The following is a 19,863-nucleotide window of genomic DNA, read 5'->3' on the forward strand; positions in this document are numbered from 1 at the left end:
TATACATCTTATCTTAAGACATTGATGTACTTTACTGATATTATAAAAATCAAACGCTGTAGTTATTATGGGACAATGAAAGCATTGTAAATGAACAATTTTCTGTTTAGTGTAGTTCATCTCCAGCAAGTTGTTTTCCAGTTTCTAGATATTGGGTTTTTTCAGTTAAAATGAGGTCAAGTTTTTTAGAAACTTCAGACGTTTGCGTATTGAAATAACAACAATATGTGTTTTATCAGTGAACGCAGGAAAGTTTTTGATGTCTCCTCTTCCTAATTATTTAAGATGATCTTCCCTTGCATGGCAGTCACAGTAGAGTCAATTGGCATTAAAAATAAAGTCACCTAGAAAAAGTATTTTGCCTTCAAGGCTGGGATAGCAAGTATTGTGGCAGTGCTTAGCAGCATTCACTCTACCCATTTAAGCAATGATTAATAAATCTATAATACCCTGAGCTGTCAATCTTTTAGTTTTCAGAAGCACAAAATCCATTATAGAAATGCTATAATATATGAAAAAGATTAAAATCTTAAATTAAACTTTTCCCCATACTGCCTTGAAAGGATTTAGAACCCAGCAGAAGGCAGGTGAATTCGAATGGCATATAATCTACAGTTGGTTTTATTGGGAAGTTGTATTATAGTTTTGATAATAAATATAATTTAAGGTCCAAAATATTCAGCACCATTATAAATAGATTTAAAATATAAGAATATACTGGAATAACGTAGGCTTGTGAAGAGCGGGGTGTCTCCCAGAAAAGCTTGTCCTTGTGGTGCTAGACCTTTTCTTTTCCAGCTGCTCGAATTCATGTTGCTTGCGGTAGGTTACAAACCTGCAGGGAGAATCAGGCTCTGTGTAGTACATTTGGTTATGCTACAATTAAGATTGTGCGTACAAAGGTTCATGTATTCCTGAAACCACATGATTAGAGGGGTGAGGAGGAGGCTGGACATTATGGCTCTGTAGAGAATGCAGGGCTGATGTATTCACACGGCTATAGGAATCATTCTCCTCAGTGAGGGGAAGGCACATGTCCTTCCCAGGTACTGGGACACTGTGAATGCTTATCTCACTTTTGTGGATATTTGGTGACTCAGCCCCTTCCTCTCTGCCTTCTGGCTGCGAGGCCAATTGTTTAAGTTTTTAAGTATGAATAAGGGATTGTTTTTCATATAGTGCCCCTGTTGGGTAGACAGGATAACAAAACTTGCTATTCCCTTTATTATAGTGCCCCAGGGCCACTTACAGGATCTTACAAGAATAGGGAGTACTAACAGCAGAGCAGTGCTACTAAATGCTGCTAATGCTGCTAAAAGAAACCCTGTGTGTAGAAGTGTAAGTAAATGCAGAAGCTAGGAAATGAATTCTTGACCCTTCATAACCCTGCTTTATGCTCATTCTGAGACCTTTATGCTCCTAGTGTTTTTTTTTCCCAAGAGAAAGACTGAAGGCAATGCAGGTGGAGGTTTATTTTGAACGTTCTGGATCTGGTTTGATCTTCTGGAAAGACATACATCCCATTAACAGGTCCTGTGCATACAGACGTCTGGGGCCACATACATTCCCAGCTTGGTAGGAGTAACCTAAAGAGTCTACAAGTTTTTATCTTTATTTATGCCATTGTGCATGGAGTAACAGGGTTTTTTTCTGATCTATTTTTTTTCTGTGTATGAATCCTTGTTTCACAATAGGCTATACTGAGATAATATAGGTTTTCCTTATAAACCCAGAACGCATCATTTCTTATAAGGATTGTCAGGCTTGGAAGTCACTCTTGGATGAGTCGTTTATTTTAATTGGTGTATTCTCCATGAAAAATAGTGCTTTTTATTAACCAAGTTTTGACGAGAAGGTAGTTGGTCATAGCGTCTTCCTGTCTGGATATCAGGGATGGGTTGGTATTCTATCTTCTTATCTGCTGTAATAAATTTGGATCAAATAATCACCCTCATGATTAATTATGGGCATCATATTACACAGAGCTTCCTTTTGGACGGCTTCAATTATAATGTTTCAACTTCTGTAATCTATCTAAATCTTACGACTTTATAGATATGTAGCATTGCAAAACTCCTGACTTAGCTAAATAGCAATGTGGCCAAGTAGTGGTTAAAGTGATGGATTCAGAAAAAAATATTTGACACACCTCACTCACTATGGAAAATAGGACTTTATTTTCTGAAATAGGTATCCCATTATCTTGTGTTGCATTGCCTCAGTGCACAGACCTCAAAGGTACGGTACATTTCACTGATACGCTACAGAAGGATATGTTACAATTATTCTGGAACAACCATTAGTGGCATGGATAGAAACAGAAAAGCTGAATGGAAAAAAAACTCACTACATAATTCACCCAAGGCATATCCATAAATGTTATAGGTAGGTAGGCAGGTAGCCATCCTGCATTTCAACTCGTTGGTCCTCACTGGGGGCCTAATTCTTCCAGATATCTTCAGTTCCTGGTGATACCATGAAAGCTGAACGTGCTCAGAAGAGGATCCCATCCTCTGCTCCTAGGTTACTTGCTTCGTATGTTAATGATCATCTAGACTAAAATGTCTGCTTTCATCATGTTGTAACACTCCATCCACCTGAGGATTTGCTTATCAATTAGAATGAAAGCTGTGTAACATGTCCGGATTCCTACTTTATTCTTCTTGGGATCGAATTTGGTATTTGAATGACATTTATTTGTCTCTTAGCTTTACCTTTTAACTTCCCCAGCTGAAATGTTTTCTCCTTTGTTGGTGACCCAACAAATTGTTCTGACTTTTGCTAAGCCAATGTTACATTTCCTCATTTTTGTTTTCTCCTGTAAATTATTGTTTGCTCGACATCACTGTAAGACAAGCTTTTCAAGTTCAATGTCCAAAGTTCTGCGTCTTGAAAGCGGTCAGCATCTCCAGCTGTTACTATCTTCAGAGGCTTGTTGGGAATACTTGATACAAAAAGAATGAGATATCTGGATATTTGACATATAGTATAAATACTTAATCTCAGGAGGCCAGATAGATTGTTTTCTTTTGTGAAGTTAAATATTGAAATATATCTTTACTCTTAGTTGTTTCTAAATAAGAACTATGACATTCTGATTTTAGTATTGGTTTGCTATAAATGAAACAGTTCAACTATTTTGCTTTAATTGTGATTGGGTTTCACATCATATTAAACAATTTTTCAGCAATTGACTTCAAACAGATTTTTGGTGACCAGACTCTAAAACAGACTGTGGCTTTTTTCTCCCAATTCTAAGCATCTTGGGCTGCAAATTCTATTTTTGAACTACCCTAGTTTTGAAGTACACAGAGACGTCAAACCTAATTTTCAGAGTTTTGCACAGAATTGTCCATTAAATGTTAGCCAAATATGCCCACAAAAAAACAAGGTTTAGTTTGATTGACTTGTCCCATTGCAAAATATGCACCTGCTGTGAAATGAAGTCGCAGAGAAAAAAAGTGGAATAATTTAACTTTTTTATTTGTAAAGATAATCAGGGTTTTTCTGATTACATCTTAACTTCATAAATGTTAAATAACCTATCAGCATCTAGTTGTTGTAAATTATGAAAAAGAGTATTGCTGGGAATATTAACCAACTAAATCCTTGTTCTTTAGTGAACATGAAAATGTGTTATGGCAGGTTGTCATTGTGCTCATGGTAACTTTGACACCAAATAACAAAACTGCCATTTGCACTTAGGGTAAATTGGTTCACTTGTGCTTTTACGGTTCCTTTTATTCTGACATAAATTTATGAACTCTGGAACTAACCAAGTTGTGTGGTTTCCCAGCTGACTTTAACAAATATGCCCATTTCATTTCCTTCAGTCATCAGAGCACACAAGGTAGTAGTTTCAGACTGGCTGCAGATGCCGAAGGCTATTCTGGAAGAAAGGGTTTTTTTACAACTTTCTGTGTTGTATGAGTATATATTTTCTGTTTTTCAGATTATAAAGTGGTCCTTTGATCTTAGAATTCAATGAATTTCATAAGATTGTAAAGTATTTCCAATGGATATTGGAATTTTTCAGGATGCTTACTTAGTTTTATTTACAATTTCATGTTCGCTTCCTGAGAATATTTTTTGTCCTGAGCGTATTTATTATTGGTATCATTCCTAACATATTCCAACATTTAACAGAATTTTAAGATTTTGAGTTTTGGTTGCTTGAAGGCTTTTTTTAACATTTCTGCTGAGATACAGACTGAAAGTCGGACAGGGATATGTCAATTATTTTGAAATAAGTACCCTTTGCTGCATATTGATGGCTGCATTCAGCTGTCCTTGTTTGTATTAATCTTCCTTGGGAAATCAAGCATTCTGAATAGTTCCAATTTCAAAGGTTTCAGGTGAATTCTTGCCTAGAATAAATGCACTGATCAGATGCACAAAAGTGAATTATGTGTCACTTTCACAAGATAGTGGTTTTTTTCTGGCTGAAATATCTGGTCTGTTGTCAGGACTGGAGAAGAAGGGGACCTTAACTGCGAGATTAAAAAAAGGTTTCTATTTCACATGCTGTCTACCATTTCAAGCTCTTACTCTCAGATCTTGTGTTGTGTCCTTTACAGACACTCCGATTATAGCGGGGGGGGGGACACGGATGACACATGATGACATGACATGGACGGATGGACGACACCAACAAAAAAACCCAAACAAACAAAAAGGGTAGTTTAGCTGTAATAATATATATTTGATTACTGGTATAGTTATACAATGCACACTCAAGTGCTCTCTTCCGGAGGATTTAATCTTTCTTATATCACAGACAAAAAATATTTTTCTTTGTTGCAGAAGCCATCTACTTCAAGATCACCTCTTGGAGGTTTACTCTGTAACATCCTGCATGACTTTAAAAGTTGTATTTCTATTATTCTGTTCTTAATGATTAGATCTTGATGTTTTCCTTGAAACTTTTACACCAAAAAAGGAAAATTTTACAGTGGGATTTTTGCAGCCTCTGACTCCTGATCCCTTCACCTCTTCCAATGACTAACATCAGCATCTTTTTTTCTTCCTGTAAGCTGAGCAATTGAATAAGATTGAAGTCATGCCTTCACTTCAGGGCTATTTCTTCAGCTTTTTGGTGTAATGGCATTTCCTTTGTCTAGCATCTAGTGAGGCAGCAGCATCTTATTTCTTTGGGATTTTTATGTCCCCTTTTCTTCTGAGAATTGTAAAAACTTGGTATTTCAAAGGTTTTTCTGATATTCCAAAGTACATCAGTTGTTTATAGTACCACAAAGAAACTTGAAATCTCTCTGATTTCTTGTAAACTCTTTTTTTTTTTAGTTAATGTGCATGTTCACTTACATACTTAGCTAAAAAAAATCCATCTAAAAAATGCACAACAGTGGAAAAAATGCTCTTTGTATCTTCAGGGTAATAGTATCAATGTAGATACTTTATCAGTAAAGGACCAAAACAACAATTAGGAGAAAGAATTGAGTTGTTTTCCAAAGTTACGAATGGAAAGATTCTCAAGATCTGGACAAGTCTCAAAAGCTGATAGGCACCTGATTCTTGATATAATCACAAAGACATCTTTGTGACATCTCAAGTACATGTTATGTTGAAAGAGTACTTACTGATCAAATACATCTTGACTCATTTCAGAAAGGTAGCTTGTCTACTTTGTACTCTGTTCTTTCTTAAGACTGTGCCTTACGTGACTGCAGAATGAAGCAAACACACTTAAGAGACACTCTTCTTTGGATATTCTCTTAGTTTTATGAAATTTCTGCTGTCTGGATAGAATAGTCTATAAAAGACAGAAAATAAAAAGCCTACAGACCATTTACTAATTACAAAACCAAATCAAACCAAACCAAATAAAAACCCTTGAGAAGTCATGTGGGAGAAAACAAAAGATCCAGGAACCTCTGCTGATCGTTCTGAGGGGATGGCATATGGCTTAGCTTGTGCTCATGAAGAAACTGATTTTTTCAGCTTCTAGACACAACAGGAAATTGGGAATTGACAGCATGGGAAGAGGAATAGATGGGGAAAATGTTTGAATTAAAACAAAATAGTAAAAATTGTGGGGGTTTTTCTTCAACAAAAACTAAAAAACTGATAGTTCGTTTTTATATCAGTTGAAATGATATGTTTCTTGGCTCAAGCTACTCTATTGTACTTTACTGGTAAAGCAGGCTAAGAACCTACACTCAGCTACCGCTGCTAGGCTAAAAAGGGATAATTTGCTGGCAATTCACTTTTTTGATCATATGACTCTATATTCAAACAGCAGTGCTTAGTAGCTGTTGCCCCTCCAAAATAAAGAAATAAAAGCTGCCTGGTTCCTAGTCATAAGGTCACTCTTTCCAGAAGTAGCAATTGCAACACCGGCATTGACTGAATTGAATTTTGATTTTTAACTAAGAACTGTAATGTCTATGTTCCAGGTGTGATCTGCAGATGGATCTGTTTCAGTTTATATTTAAACGGTTGTAGTTTCCAAAAGAGGCAGTAGGTAAAATCTCCAGAGGGGACTTACATTTAAAATTGCATATGATGAATGCCTCTTTGAAGTTGTCCTGCGCTGCGGTTAGTAGTTCAGATAATCACTGGTTCTTCTGTGTTTCACAACAGGGATATTCACTGTCAATGTGCCTTTGGAATACAACATCTTCCTAAATGCGAGCAGTCCCACTCTACTGGTGAAGCCCGTTGGACGCGCACATTTTGCTTTTGTTGACGGCCTAGATCCCTACACCCTGTATGAGATAAGAATACAAGCATGCCAGAATGGTAAGGTGATTTTAAAAGACTCACCCTTTTGACTGGAAGGGAATGGCGATTTTCCCGATAGATTCGCCACAGCAAAGCAGATAAAATCTTATTCCTACATTGGAGTCAAATGTTTAACTAGCAAAAAGAAAGCCTAGCACTGAATGAAGCATTAACTATTTCTCAATGTTATATCTTGAATATTTTAAATGGAGATTTAAAAAATGAATTTTAGGTAATATGTGCCGTTTTATTAAAAGCTCTTCACAAATAGCTTAACGACTTTTGAAAATGCGCATACAGAACAAAATCAGTTCTGTAAGTGTTCACCAAGAAGTGGTAATCATAAAGACAGTAGAGAAGAGCCCAAATATTACAAAATTCCTTGACTTGAATGGAAATTTTCAAAATCCTATTGAAATAAGTCTGTCTAAAGTGACACTTTGGAAACAATTCTCTCCTAATCTGCACTGGTGAAAATCAGGAGTAATTAATCAGTGGAGCTGCAGTAATTTAAATGGGTATTTAATAATGAAATTAGGTGAAACGAGGCACCATTTCATCAGGAGCTTCTTTACTTGACATTCATTTGCTGTTACTGTATTTTTTGTTGTGGAAGAACCTCTCATCAGTAAGCAAACTTCTGGTTTTGTAGATGGGTGTGGAGTGGGTGGTCAAACATATTCAAGAACTGCTGAAGCACCTCCTAGAGAATTGAGCCCACCTATCGTTCAAGCAATGGGTTCTGCACTCATAGAAGTGAAATGGGCACCACCTGAGAAACCAAACGGCATCATTACTAACTACTTTATTTACAGGTAAATGCTTTTATCACCTCAGATTCTTAGTCTTATTGAACTGTTCATTTCTTTATTCCATATTATACTAGGAGGTGAAAAAAAGTGTAGAAGTATATGGTAAAATATATATTGCCATTCAAATGCTAAGGTAAGATGCTTATCTGTGGATGGACAAGTTGACAATAAGAGCTGAGTCAAGAATCATCTTCCTGACCTACAAATGACAAAAAGCATGAGAAAATATATTTTTAAAAATTCAAAGGGATAGACAAAAATTGTAAGACAGATACTCTCGCTGTGTTTACCCAGACCACTGGGTACATTCTTCAATCCTCTCTGATAGACAATTGCGAATTTTGGAATGGAAACGGGAGTAATTCACCATTTCTGAGATTTTTTTAAAAGGAAAAAAGGTATCTAGGTTCCTAAAACAGAACAATTTTCCAAGATAACTTATGTCCCTTTTTGAAAGTAACCTGGAGTGTGATTACAGTGCATCTCTTTGTGTTCCCTGGTGTTTGTATTCAGCTGCCCTCTCTAGGTGGTTGACTGACATGTCCTAACTCCCTATGATGATCTTCATAAGCTCTGTGTGAGGATTTTTCTATATAGATAGCAGTGTTTATGGAAGTATCAAAGTAGCAGAGCACCAACGTCTGCTGTGTCCATTGACCCTTTTTTAAAAGCCTGCTGAAGGAACCTTCTTGAACAGTTTCAGGAAGTCAGGGAATATAAAACTCAAGCCATGTATTGGAGAGGATTTTAAACTCTAAAGTTCCTGGTTTCCCAACTCTAAGTATGTGTGGCAAACACATGCTAGGGTGAACCTAACCTCCTACAAAGAGTTTGGGACATTTTATTGTTTTAGAGCTGTGACTGAGAATACAGGGAATTGAATTACCTTTTAGAATCAGCAGTGATAATGAATATAAAATCACTTTTGCCTTAAACACATTATTAGTCTAAAAATTCCCGCTCTCTTGAAATATCCTTTTGTTTGCTTTTTTTTTTAATTGTCTGATCAGAAAACCCAAGTCCCTCCCTGTATAAAGAGGAATAAAGTGTATGTTATACCCCAAGACATGTCTTCACTCTGTTGGTTTTGTAAATAAAGCTGATGATTACCGCTGCTATTCCATGGCAGCCATAGAAGGGGAAAACAGGAAATATAATGCAGAAAGCCTGCTTCAGTGAAAAATACTGTAAATTGAATTTGACAGCATTTGATGGCATTTGATTATTCTAGTCACAGCCAAACAATGATATAAAGAGTAATATGAAACAGAATGTGTTACTGCCTAGCAGACTCAAAAGCAATAAACCTTCCTCCAATGTGACACAATCACTTCACAATCATAATTGTAGCCTGTTTGATACCTCTGAGTACAGCAGAAGGGCACTGACTGACATAGATACATTTTGTTTTTTATTTAAAGTGAAATGAAAATGGCGCACTGGGGCTCCAGATACAATCGTTATATTCACCTACATAGGCATGAATCACTTGGCAGTTATTTCAGCTGAAGTTTAAATGTGCTTAGACAACAACAATATCAAATCTTTCTCAGATAGCTGCAAAAAAATCAGAAATGGGATGTAAGCACATAGTTCTTTTTCATTTTGTAGCCACACATAGCCCTACATTGTTATAGCAGCAAGACTGCAGTATTTCTATGGGAGGTTATGGCATGTCATTTCTTCTTCATCATGCTACTCTTCCTTACTGCATCACCACCAAAATAAATTCATTTAACTCAAAACTTGGAATGCTTGGGGAGCTAGTATGTGTGCAGGTCTTTCCATTAAAATGGCAGGACTCGTGCTTTCCTCTAGAATCATAAACACACTTGCAAGTTTGCAGCCATTTTGTTAGAAACCAAAAGATTAAAATGTTAGTTTATGATAAAAGAGATGGTGCCTTTTATTATTATTATTATTATTATTATTATTATTATTATTATTATTCATATAGCAGTTTTAAACACAGATCTGAGGCTTTTAAACTTTTCTAGCAAGGACCACAACTTAGAAGAGATTGTGAATGAGAGAAGATCCGGTTCATAAGACAATCACCCAATTTACTTCTCTTCCCATTCATCATTACATAACATTACTGTGACAACCACAGAAATTGCTAGTCTGGAAAAATAATATTATGGAAATAGGTGATGTATTTCTTGCTGTATTTTAATAAGATATAGGTCACATCAGCTAATGGAACTGCCCTCTGTTGACCACCAGCATGCACTGTGTAGGGTACACATGAGATGAGCTTTAAAGAAATATTGCCTGTAAAATTGTAAGTGTTTTGATTGCGGTCTTGTTAAGGGAGTGTCTGAATCTCTGTCAAAGTGTCTATGTCATGCTCAGTAAGTTTATATTATTTAGTATATATATGTGAGATTGTAATGTAGCTCTCATTAGCTGAACAATCCTGGTGGTGAAAATGTAGCAGAAAAATCAACAGGCAATTTAAGACAGAGGATGTGTCTCAGCGGCTGTTGACTGTTGTGATAGAGGACATGTCTCGGTGGCTGTTGACTGTTGTGACTTGCAGTGTGGAGGCTTCTAGACTGACTCTTTATGATTAATTCATTGCTTACCCTTAACCATGAGCTGCACCAAAGACAGCTTCCAAGGTACATATGGTAGACGGTTTAATATAAGAATCTTTATGGATGGATACGTCATTGAGTATAAGAACTCCCAAAGGGTTTTATTTATACCTGTAATTGATATAATACCTAATCTAAACTAGCATGTTACATGCAATAATCTCAAATGCCTTTTGTTTACTTTTTCCCATCAAAACTTGAAAAAAAAAAAAAAAAACCAACAAAACAACCCACCCCCAAAACTAAACTACATTAGTATAGATTTATTGAATCCAAATGGTAAGTGAGGCTGCTTTGTTTAATTGGACATGAAACTGTAGAGGGAGAGCATTGTTGATGTTGCCTTATTCCCCCACATTTGACAGTGCGATTCGCTAATCATTTGAATTTTACCCCAGGACTTCTCAGTGTTTCTAGGAATAGCTTACTACCACTCTGGTCAGGAAAACAGCAGGCACTGCTAAAACGTGTACTTTTGTTGCATGGTGAAAGGTAAACACATGAAGAATATTTCTGGGTTGACCTGCAAGACCTCAGGGATTCACTGAGTCTCCTTCCACATAAGAAAGCTGAGGGGTGAGTGTTGCAGTTAGTGTTGCTGCAGTCCTCCTCATACAGCTCTATAGTTACCTGTCACAAAAAAAAAAAAGATTATATTCTTCTCTTTATGTCATCTGGCTCAGATTGGCAGTGGGGTAGGGACAATTTGCCCTTATAAAAATAACTGTATCTGAGCATCTTTAAAATGAATGTAAGCAGCAAATCAGACTATGCAGATTAAGAGACAGCTTCCAGCTCTTGGAAATGTTATTCTCCTTTGCAGCTCATTGTACGTAAGAAACACTTCCAGTTAAATGAGCAGTTGAATCTTAAATCTTAAGACGATTGAAATGATTACAGACTGTTCAACCACTTCTGTTCAAAGTTTATTCATACATGAAGATATTCTGGGTTTTAGCACTACAGATGGAACCATTTACCTAACCATAAGTTTCACTCATTAAATATTCAGCAGTAATAAGATCTAAATACTTAACCAGACTACATTGTACAGATTTGCTTGTGGATGAGCTTACAGTTGGTGGCATATTCGATCTTTCAGTGTGAAAAAAATGTTTATCACAGAGTTTCAAAAATTTATAAAACATAAATTTACGTATTCATTTAAATGCCATACTGCTTGGTCAGACAACACATATTAAATGTGAATTTATTGCACTAAAATAAAATATTCTTCACTTATCTACAGAGATTTTTTTAGGCATCTTTTTGAGTACACAGGGAAAAGACTATATTTTTAGGTGCAGGAGAAAGATGTAGTGATTCACCTTTCAGAATTATGTGTCTTGCATTAAGTCAGTGAACAGCATCTAAGGTAGAGTTCTGCATAAGGCTTAATTTGCCATTACAATAGAGCATGGGGAAGTGTAATAAAAATAGCTGATGGAATTTTAAGGTCAATGGGAAATTTTGTACGCCGACTCTTCCAGACATTTTGTTGCAAGAGAGAGAATTTCTAGGGAATCTTTCCTTCTTGTTCTACCTGCCTTTCTTCATCCAATTCTGCCAACCACTTCTCGACATCCTATAATTTATAATCTTATAATTGGCATGGCTTTTGCCTGTTTCACTACACTAGAGACATTACCTCAAAACTTTCTTTTTTTTGTTAAGTCCCACTTTAACCCTTTTAAACTAAACAGTGTCTGTATAGCCTGCTTATCTCAGAGTTTAGCAAAAACTCTTTAGTTTCATATAAGAAAAGAATGTATTCATGCATGTCTTACGTATGCATATACACAAAGGATGAATAAACAGCCATGTACACACATGCATTCATTATATTCTTCCTATTTGCATATAAATACCTGGGTATATATTATTATAAGCAGCTAAGATTATCAGTTTTAAAAAATTGTTGCATTTTGTATTTTTAAAGTAAATCCTGGGTTTATTTAACAAAATAAAATCCAACAGAATCCTGTGAAATACAGATTTTTCTCTTGCCAAAGAAATGTTCTTCAACTTGTGTGTGTGTGTAGTGATGATGACACCCAGTAGTCAGACAAACCAATTTTACTTCTGCAAATTTGCCCTACTTGCAATAGAAGTGGCAGATAATGCAATTTGGTTTTTGTTGCTGGCACGGAGAGTGAAAGTGCTTTTACATTCTGCAAAGCCCAAGGTTCTTGTGAAGAGTAGGGGAAATACTTAAATTCATGTGCAGTACAGCACAACCGTCATTGAGATTTATCACAGTGTTTAAATGTAACCAACTTAATTTCACACAAACATTTTTATGCCAAATGTAAGAATTGATTTGATAACTCTGTTTTGAAGATGAGTGCTTGCCTTACTATAACTGTTATAAATTATATACTAGAAGGGGCCACATTAGAAAAGGGGCTGAGGATCGTCTGTAATCTCCTCTGATACTCAGAATATCACCAGGTCCAACACAAGCAGACCTGTAGTAGGAATGCTATGTGTATATATATATATGTGTGTGTGTATGTGTACACACGTACAAAAATAAAAACCCATTGTGCCAAACGCCTATACAGTGAATTGTCCTCACATATCTTAAGTTTGCATTTTTAAACAAAAGCAGCATTGGAAAAAATATGAAGTTTATTACAGAATGCACTACTTGTGATATTTTAATGAGTTTTTGTGGTGGAGCTGCAAATTCTGCTACGTTTATGCACAAGGGATTACTTATTCCATTCACAAGAACAAATGTGATGTTTATTGTGTGCAAACCAGAATTTAAAAGTGCACGGCTTTGGTTTTGAAGGCATGATAGAATATTTATCCCTTATTCACTAAGCAACATTTTTCTCAAGTAAATTGGTTCTAAGTTCGCCACATATGAGGGATCCTGACATGAGTACCTCCATAAATAGTTTGATTTTCAGAAATGTTGAAAAATTGCACCTGTATTGACGTTCAAGCCATTACTTAGCAACTACATATGGATTTAAAATTTCACATTCTAAATTCTGTAAGTCTCATATTTGATGTGTCCTAAAAGGACAATATGCTTTTGTATTGCTACTCTCCTACTATGAACTGCGACAGCACACTCGTTTGACATTTTTTTATAGTATTTTTCTAGATAAAGGATAATGGAGAATAAATGATTGCCTTAAAAATCTCTTCTTCACTACTCAGCACCTAACACAAGTTCAGGGAAATAGGGAAATGCTTTTAAGGTGCAAAGATAGGTGTGCGGTTCCTTGTGTGTGTGTAATGTATAGAAATAAGTTATGTACTTTTCTGAGGCACAGGTTGAACTTAGAGCTTCAGGAACTACTAGCATGGGACTGTCAAGGTTATTTACAATGTTAGACACATTGCCTTTGATTTCATTTCAGACGTCCTGTGGGCAGTCAAGAAGAGCTGCTTTTGTTCATCTGGGCTGAAGGACCTTTGGAATTTATTGATGCGTCTGATGCTCTACAGCCTTTTACTCTCTACGAGTATCGTGCCAGAGCTCAAAATGCTGTGGGGTCGGTGGACAGCCTGTGGGCTTCAACCCAAACTCTGGAGGCTGCCCCATGGGGCATGGGAGCCCCTTGGGCACAAGCAACAAGTGCATACTCGGTGCGGTTGAACTGGACCCAGCCTGTCTCTCCCAATGGTCTTATATCACTTTATCGAGTGGTCTATCAAGAAAAACGCAGCGATCCAACGTTTAGCATCCCAGCTGTTACAGCACTAACCGTAATGGTAAGAACTGGACCACAAAACCAGTTTTGTTTTTACTCTGCTTTGATCTCTGCGTTATTTTAAAATCTCATTCAATACTGAAGGGAAAGGTGGGGTTTCCAATTGCCAGTAGTTTTGCTGGTTTAAATTTTGTGTTTGGCATTTCACGTCAATATCTGATTCTGGTAGGGGCAAGTAGATTACTCAAAAGCATAGATGGGTCACATCTGGGGGAATTAAGCACATGCATCTAACTTTGTCAGCCTCACTCTGAAAACACTGTCACTGTCCTGAGCTTTTTGTCTGACTGTTGAAATAGTTTCACAGGATCTGCACAAAGAACAACAAAATCAGTCCTCATTGTATATAATTCTGGCTTTGTAATTCAGTTGGAATCACAAAGTGAATGAATTCATTAGTAATTACATGATTCATATATGCAACTTGTTTGTATGTTCCCCTCATAATTCATCAGTAGTAAAAGCAGATCTACTTTTATTTTCATTACATGTACTTATATTAGAATGTTACTTTGCACTGCTAACATGTCTTTCCCTTCAAGGGACTTTCCAAACATGAAAGTCTGTATATATTACATTTCTATTCGGTATGTGGAGGGATAGACTCAGAAAAGGGCAGGTTGTTTTGTGAACTGACTAACAATGTTATGTAAATCAGTGACAGAAGTGGTTATGGTTTGTGTAGTTACCACTGCTCCTCCCACTTACATATTACATTCTAGTCTTTCTATAGAAAGACAGTTTATAGATAGTTGCACTGAACTGCTGTATATTAGGATAGCTGCTCTACTTGGCTGCTTCCTGAAAATAAGTTTTAGAAAATGTTTAAGGAGGTTTTAATAAGGTTGGGTTTCCTCAGCAGTGCCACCGCAATTTCATAAACCTAGAATTTTCCCTGAATTATATTCATAGGCCATATTTGTATTGAATAACACTAGAAATCCCCTAAATTCTTAATTACCTCAATTATAAAGTATCTGTTTGACACTCAAGTAGGGTCCTAAAGAGCTTTCTCTGGAATACCCAATAGTAACCTTTAAGTAACTCCTTTAGACAAATCTCAGCACAACAAGGTGGGAGAAGTTTCCAGCTCAGTAATCTTCCATACTCTTGTGGTCATATGGTTCCAAAGCCATCTTGTGTCTAGCTTCCTGGAAGCCTAACTGGATTAAGTTTTTAATGCATCTTTTTCTGAAGAAGAAAACAGGTCCTGAACTGAATGATAGGAGTATATACTTTTGGCTTCTAAAATAGTTGCATTTGCATTGTACAGTATATTAGATTTTAAAAATTAGATTGGGATTTTAAAGTTATTGAACTTCAGTAGGATTTTGATACTTTGCTCCCTTAATGTGTTTTAAAAAAATAATCACAATCATAATTGTGATGGGACACCTAAGATTTCAAAACCAGTGAAATGGCAGGGCTTCTTCTAATACTCTGCTTCAGCAGCATGCAATGTGTTGCTGAGCATCAGAATTGACCTGGCCGGTCATGCATTGCAATGCCTTCTAAGCATGCCAACAACAACAGAAAATGTCCAAGATGATTGTATTGTGGGTAATAAAACCTACCAAAATGGCCTTTTAAATAATGTTGCCACAGTGTGTTTCTTTAACAGCATCAGTTAAAAGCCTTTTAAATTAACAAGCTATTATTTACTGAATTAGTGTTTTCCTGGCTCCAAAATCCTTTATTTTCCCCAAACACTATCCTGAATCAAAATGACATTCTGGCAGCATATGTATAGCTGTTCTACTAGCATTGCAGCGAAGCTGACTTGCATGTTTTTTCTACTGTCCTTTGTCGTGAATATTTATCGATTATTATTTTTGTTACCCTTTTTTATTTTTAAATATTATACTACTCTTTTGAGAGAAATCTTTCTGCAAAGCTCTTCCATCAATTGCACTCACTTTAAGCTGTTGCAGCTATATTAACTCAGTAGAGTTGCTGATTTATACCAGCGAGCTGAGATCTGAATCCTACCTCTTCTGAATACAGCAGAACAGCTAAAGCTTTGAATCAAAGTTATTGACATAAAATGCAAGGAGTCCTGTTATCAAAGATATCTTCAGGAGGTCAGGTCAATTATCCCAGAAGGCAAAAACCTGGACACCAACTTTCAAAGTTATGACCCCTTAAAAACAGAATTTTATCATGAAATTGCTGATATACCCTTAACCGTAGCTTTGTGAATGAGACACTTTAATTAAAATGTAATTTTATTGAAGGAACTAGCATTCCAATGATTAAACTTCTGCCCCTTTAAAATATAGCTTTCAGGGGTACTAGGCTAAATCATTTAATCTCCTAAAGCATCTCTATTGGAGCTCCCTCGTGGGATACACCATTAGTCATTCTCTCACACAAGCTTCCATGTTACAAGCAAGACTTAAAGTATTAAGCGAGCAATGAGTTTGGTCCTTTATTTAATCTGTTAGACTCCATTCTTATCCCATTAGATTATTCCAGAAAAAAAGCAGTGCTAGCATCACAGGAGCCCATTCCACCCTTGCTCTTGTCTGTTGCTCCTTGGTCGCCTGTCACAGGACACAAAAGTTGACCAAAACCTAAAGTAGGAATACAGTCCTTCTGACACCGCAGGATACAAATTAAGCTCGCAGTAATATCCCTGCAGACTTCTCTAATTTGACAGCTTCGTTTCCGTCCATTTCCAGAGCCAAATGAGAAGCATCTTCTGGGTTTTCAAACCATTTGACAGACTTATCCACTTTACCTTCCCAAAATGCAGCTATTGACATCCCAGTTAAGGTGCATTAATCTGTATTTGAATTATTGTGTCAAAGGTATGGCTGCCTGGTACTTTAAGGTTATCACTGACCCCTTGAAATTTTACATGGACATAAAATTGAGAACTCAGTTTTGAGAGCAAAAGCTGCTGCCGCTCAAACGAAAGGAGGATCTCCCTGCACCGTTAGAAGCAAGTGAAGTACACGTGAGTCATTTTGATGCTTCGCGGTTAAAGAGCAGTGTCACCCATTTCCCTAGCTTGTTTGACTAGAAGTGTAGTGACAGATGTTAGGTGACAGCAAGTTAAACTGACATTCTGGTTTATTTGCAGACCAAAGTCAAGTCAAGACTGGTTACGGCAGTACAAGTGTCTCCCGCAATGTCTTCCCAGTTCGTTTTAACCCTCTGAAGCAAGAATGATATTTAGTGTCTTATTGATGGCATTAACGTGAGACAGATATGTTTATAGAGGAATGGATCGACAGTAAGTTCTCATTTACAGAAATCTGCATAAAGTGACTAGATTGTCAAAGCAAGTTTCTCACTCTTGTGAACCTTAGGGCTTAAGCTTGTGAACATAGGACCCAGAACCGATTTCATTATAAAGCCAGTACCTGCCAAATGACATCAAAGCATCACAGCTCTTTAACTGTTGTATTCCAAGTGTTGCTGTGAGGTAAAACTGTGGCTAAGTTTGGACCTTTTCTTGGCAGGTGTTTTTTTTGGTGTTTAATGCTGTTTCTCCCATGACAATTATATCAAGGATTTGGTTCTTTATCATGAGCAAGAGAATTCAAAACCAAGAAGATAAGTAAAAACTCTAAGAATATGTACCTGTTAGAACGTGCTTGGAGAAGGAAGAGTCCAGAGATAAGGGCTATAAAGAAAAATTCTCCCTGCTATTGGCAGTGACCACCATTATTGTTATGTAGACTCAAGGCCTCTGTGTGTCAAATACGCCCCAGCGGAGGGTAACTAAAAGTACAGTGTGCTTGTTACAGGATGCAAGAGATAGGTGTAAGCATTATAGGCCTTATTCCTGGGAAATCCTACACCTGTGCCTACCTAGAAGCACAGGTCTACTCACAATGTGTTTTGCAGTATGGAGCCCTCAGGCCAAATTTATCCTACAAGGCTTTTTTGCGTAGCTATGTCAGCTTGGGGTGTAAAAAATTAACACGTCTCTTAGCTGATATCACTGCAGCAGCAAAGCTTTTGGTTTGGATGCAGCTATGCTAACAGTTGAGAACACATGCTGGCTTACCTTACGTTATTCGGGAAGATGGTATATAACTACACTGGCCAAGCTCCTCTTGGCAGATACTTCGTCTGTGGTAGGGAAATCTGTAGACATATTGCAAAATAGCAATAATAAGAGACTTTGGTAGGAGGATGAGGCTTTGGCTTGCATGGTTATGTTCTTTTAACCACACAGTAATTTGTATATTGAATATATATAACCAGAGTAAAAATAATAAATAAATTTTACTTGCTGAAAAATTCCATATAAAATATATGATATCAGAAATAACCTTAAGTGGCCAGTACTGCCATGTACACACACCTCCTATGCAGGAGTGTTGCATCCAGAGTTAGTTGCTATCTATTCATCACATTCAGAAGTACTTAATACATCCATGTGGGATCCTTCATTTCTGTTCCCTCATATAGACCAGTGAACATTTGGCAGCACTAGAGATGAGATACCACATAGTTATTAATTTCCTTGTACATAACACAATTCAGTAATGCATTACGCAGGACTGTACATGGCCACTTCCTTATAGAAGAAGGAATGAAAATTGTAGCCACAGGAGTAAGAAAAAATACGCGAAAGAGAGGGACCAGTGAAACCTTTTTATACATGCCTATTTCAGATGCCTGGGAAATGGTCTGCACTCTAAGAAAACAAGATGAGAGTAAATGGAGGAATCCCTGCACATGCCATAAATTGAGAAGACGTGCTACTTAGCAAAGAATGAAAGCTGTAAACGGCAGTGGAGGGCAAAAGTTAATTAGGCTACTGTGCTGCTGTTAGTGAGTGGAAAGTAGCCACAACCAGAAACAAGATGGCTGCTCAGCAGTGCCCTAATACAGCCAAAAGATCATATCCTTAGCTCTGCAAGGGCTTATGGGTTAGGGGGAAATCATACACAGATGACTAATTTTTTTATGGTTCAAAGCAGATCAAAGTGAAATTCAGCAGCTGTTCAGGACAAGTGACCACTCTAACGGCTGTAATATAACCTGCTAAATAGAGAGGGAATTGCATGAGAGCAAGAGGTTAGCTGTGATTATCGGCAGGTGAGTGCTTTATTGAAGTTGAAAGACCATTAACATTGATGGAGTAATTATTTCAACTTGAAAGTAATTACCTTGATGGGTGATAACTTCTCCAGTGTTCCCAGGTTTGATTGGACCAAACAATTGTGAACTCTTGAAGCCTAGAAAAATATTACAACAATACTGCAATGTTTAAATTACTGAAACCGCTGTTAGAGTATTTTAATTATGCCTAACAGTGAAAAGATTTTAACTTACAACAACTGGTGACCTCTCATGTATAGAGACATTTGCTTTCTAATTCCAATGAAATGACCCACACCTACTATGTGTGGGCTGTATGTGATGGGTTTGCAAATGAATCATTTGATTTAAATGCAGTTTTTAAGATTCAAAGCCTCGTTAGCACAGTTTCAGGAAGGGCTTGTACTGGAATTGCTGTAATTGTTTTATTTGCCAGGAAAGCCCAATATTATAAAATGCTTCCTGTGTTTTAATTTCTAGACCTGTTAAGCTTACACAGGATGAATACAGGACAAGTGCTCCTTCACATTGAAGGCTTCTGAAAAAAAAAAAACCCTCAAAACCTGTGTGAGGCAATCTGTGTCTCACAGATTCTCTTGTTTCCATGCTGCTGCAGAATATGCTGGATTTGGCACTACAGCTCTGTTTAAATAAGCATTTGGATTGGCACTACGATGCCCCTCCAGAAACTGATTAAGTGCTTCAGTAAGCCCCACCTATCAAGACAGACATGTAGAATTGCCTAATTAGACCAGAAAGGATGAAATGGATTGTTGCACAACTTTGATGATTTTGAAGTACTGTGGTAATAGAACTGGATGAGAACAGTGAGAGAGAGAGAGGCTTCGGCTCTTCTATTTGTACCATCCTTGCTGAAACCAAAGCTACTGCAGCGTCTCGCGGATGTTTTCAACACCC

At 37.0% G+C, this 19,863-nt stretch overlaps 1 protein-coding gene across 1 annotated transcript in view; it reads left to right on the forward strand.

The window, feature by feature from the left end:
* Window positions 1–19,863, forward strand: part of USH2A (usherin) — a gene marked incomplete at its 3' end in the record, with an annotated part of 409,152 nt that overhangs the window by 337,110 nt on the left and 52,179 nt on the right. Inside the window, exons 58-60 of the mRNA XM_082480510.1 lie at window positions 6,601–6,759; window positions 7,394–7,556; window positions 13,531–13,885. Of these exons, the coding sequence (XP_082336636.1) occupies window positions 6,601–6,759; window positions 7,394–7,556; window positions 13,531–13,885 (677 nt within the window). The remainder of the gene's footprint in view (window positions 1–6,600; window positions 6,760–7,393; window positions 7,557–13,530; window positions 13,886–19,863) is intronic.

This window comes from Vanellus vanellus (genome assembly GCF_965231255.1).
Source record: "Vanellus vanellus genome assembly, chromosome: 3".
Lineage (NCBI taxonomy): Eukaryota > Metazoa > Chordata > Aves > Charadriiformes > Charadriidae > Vanellus > Vanellus vanellus.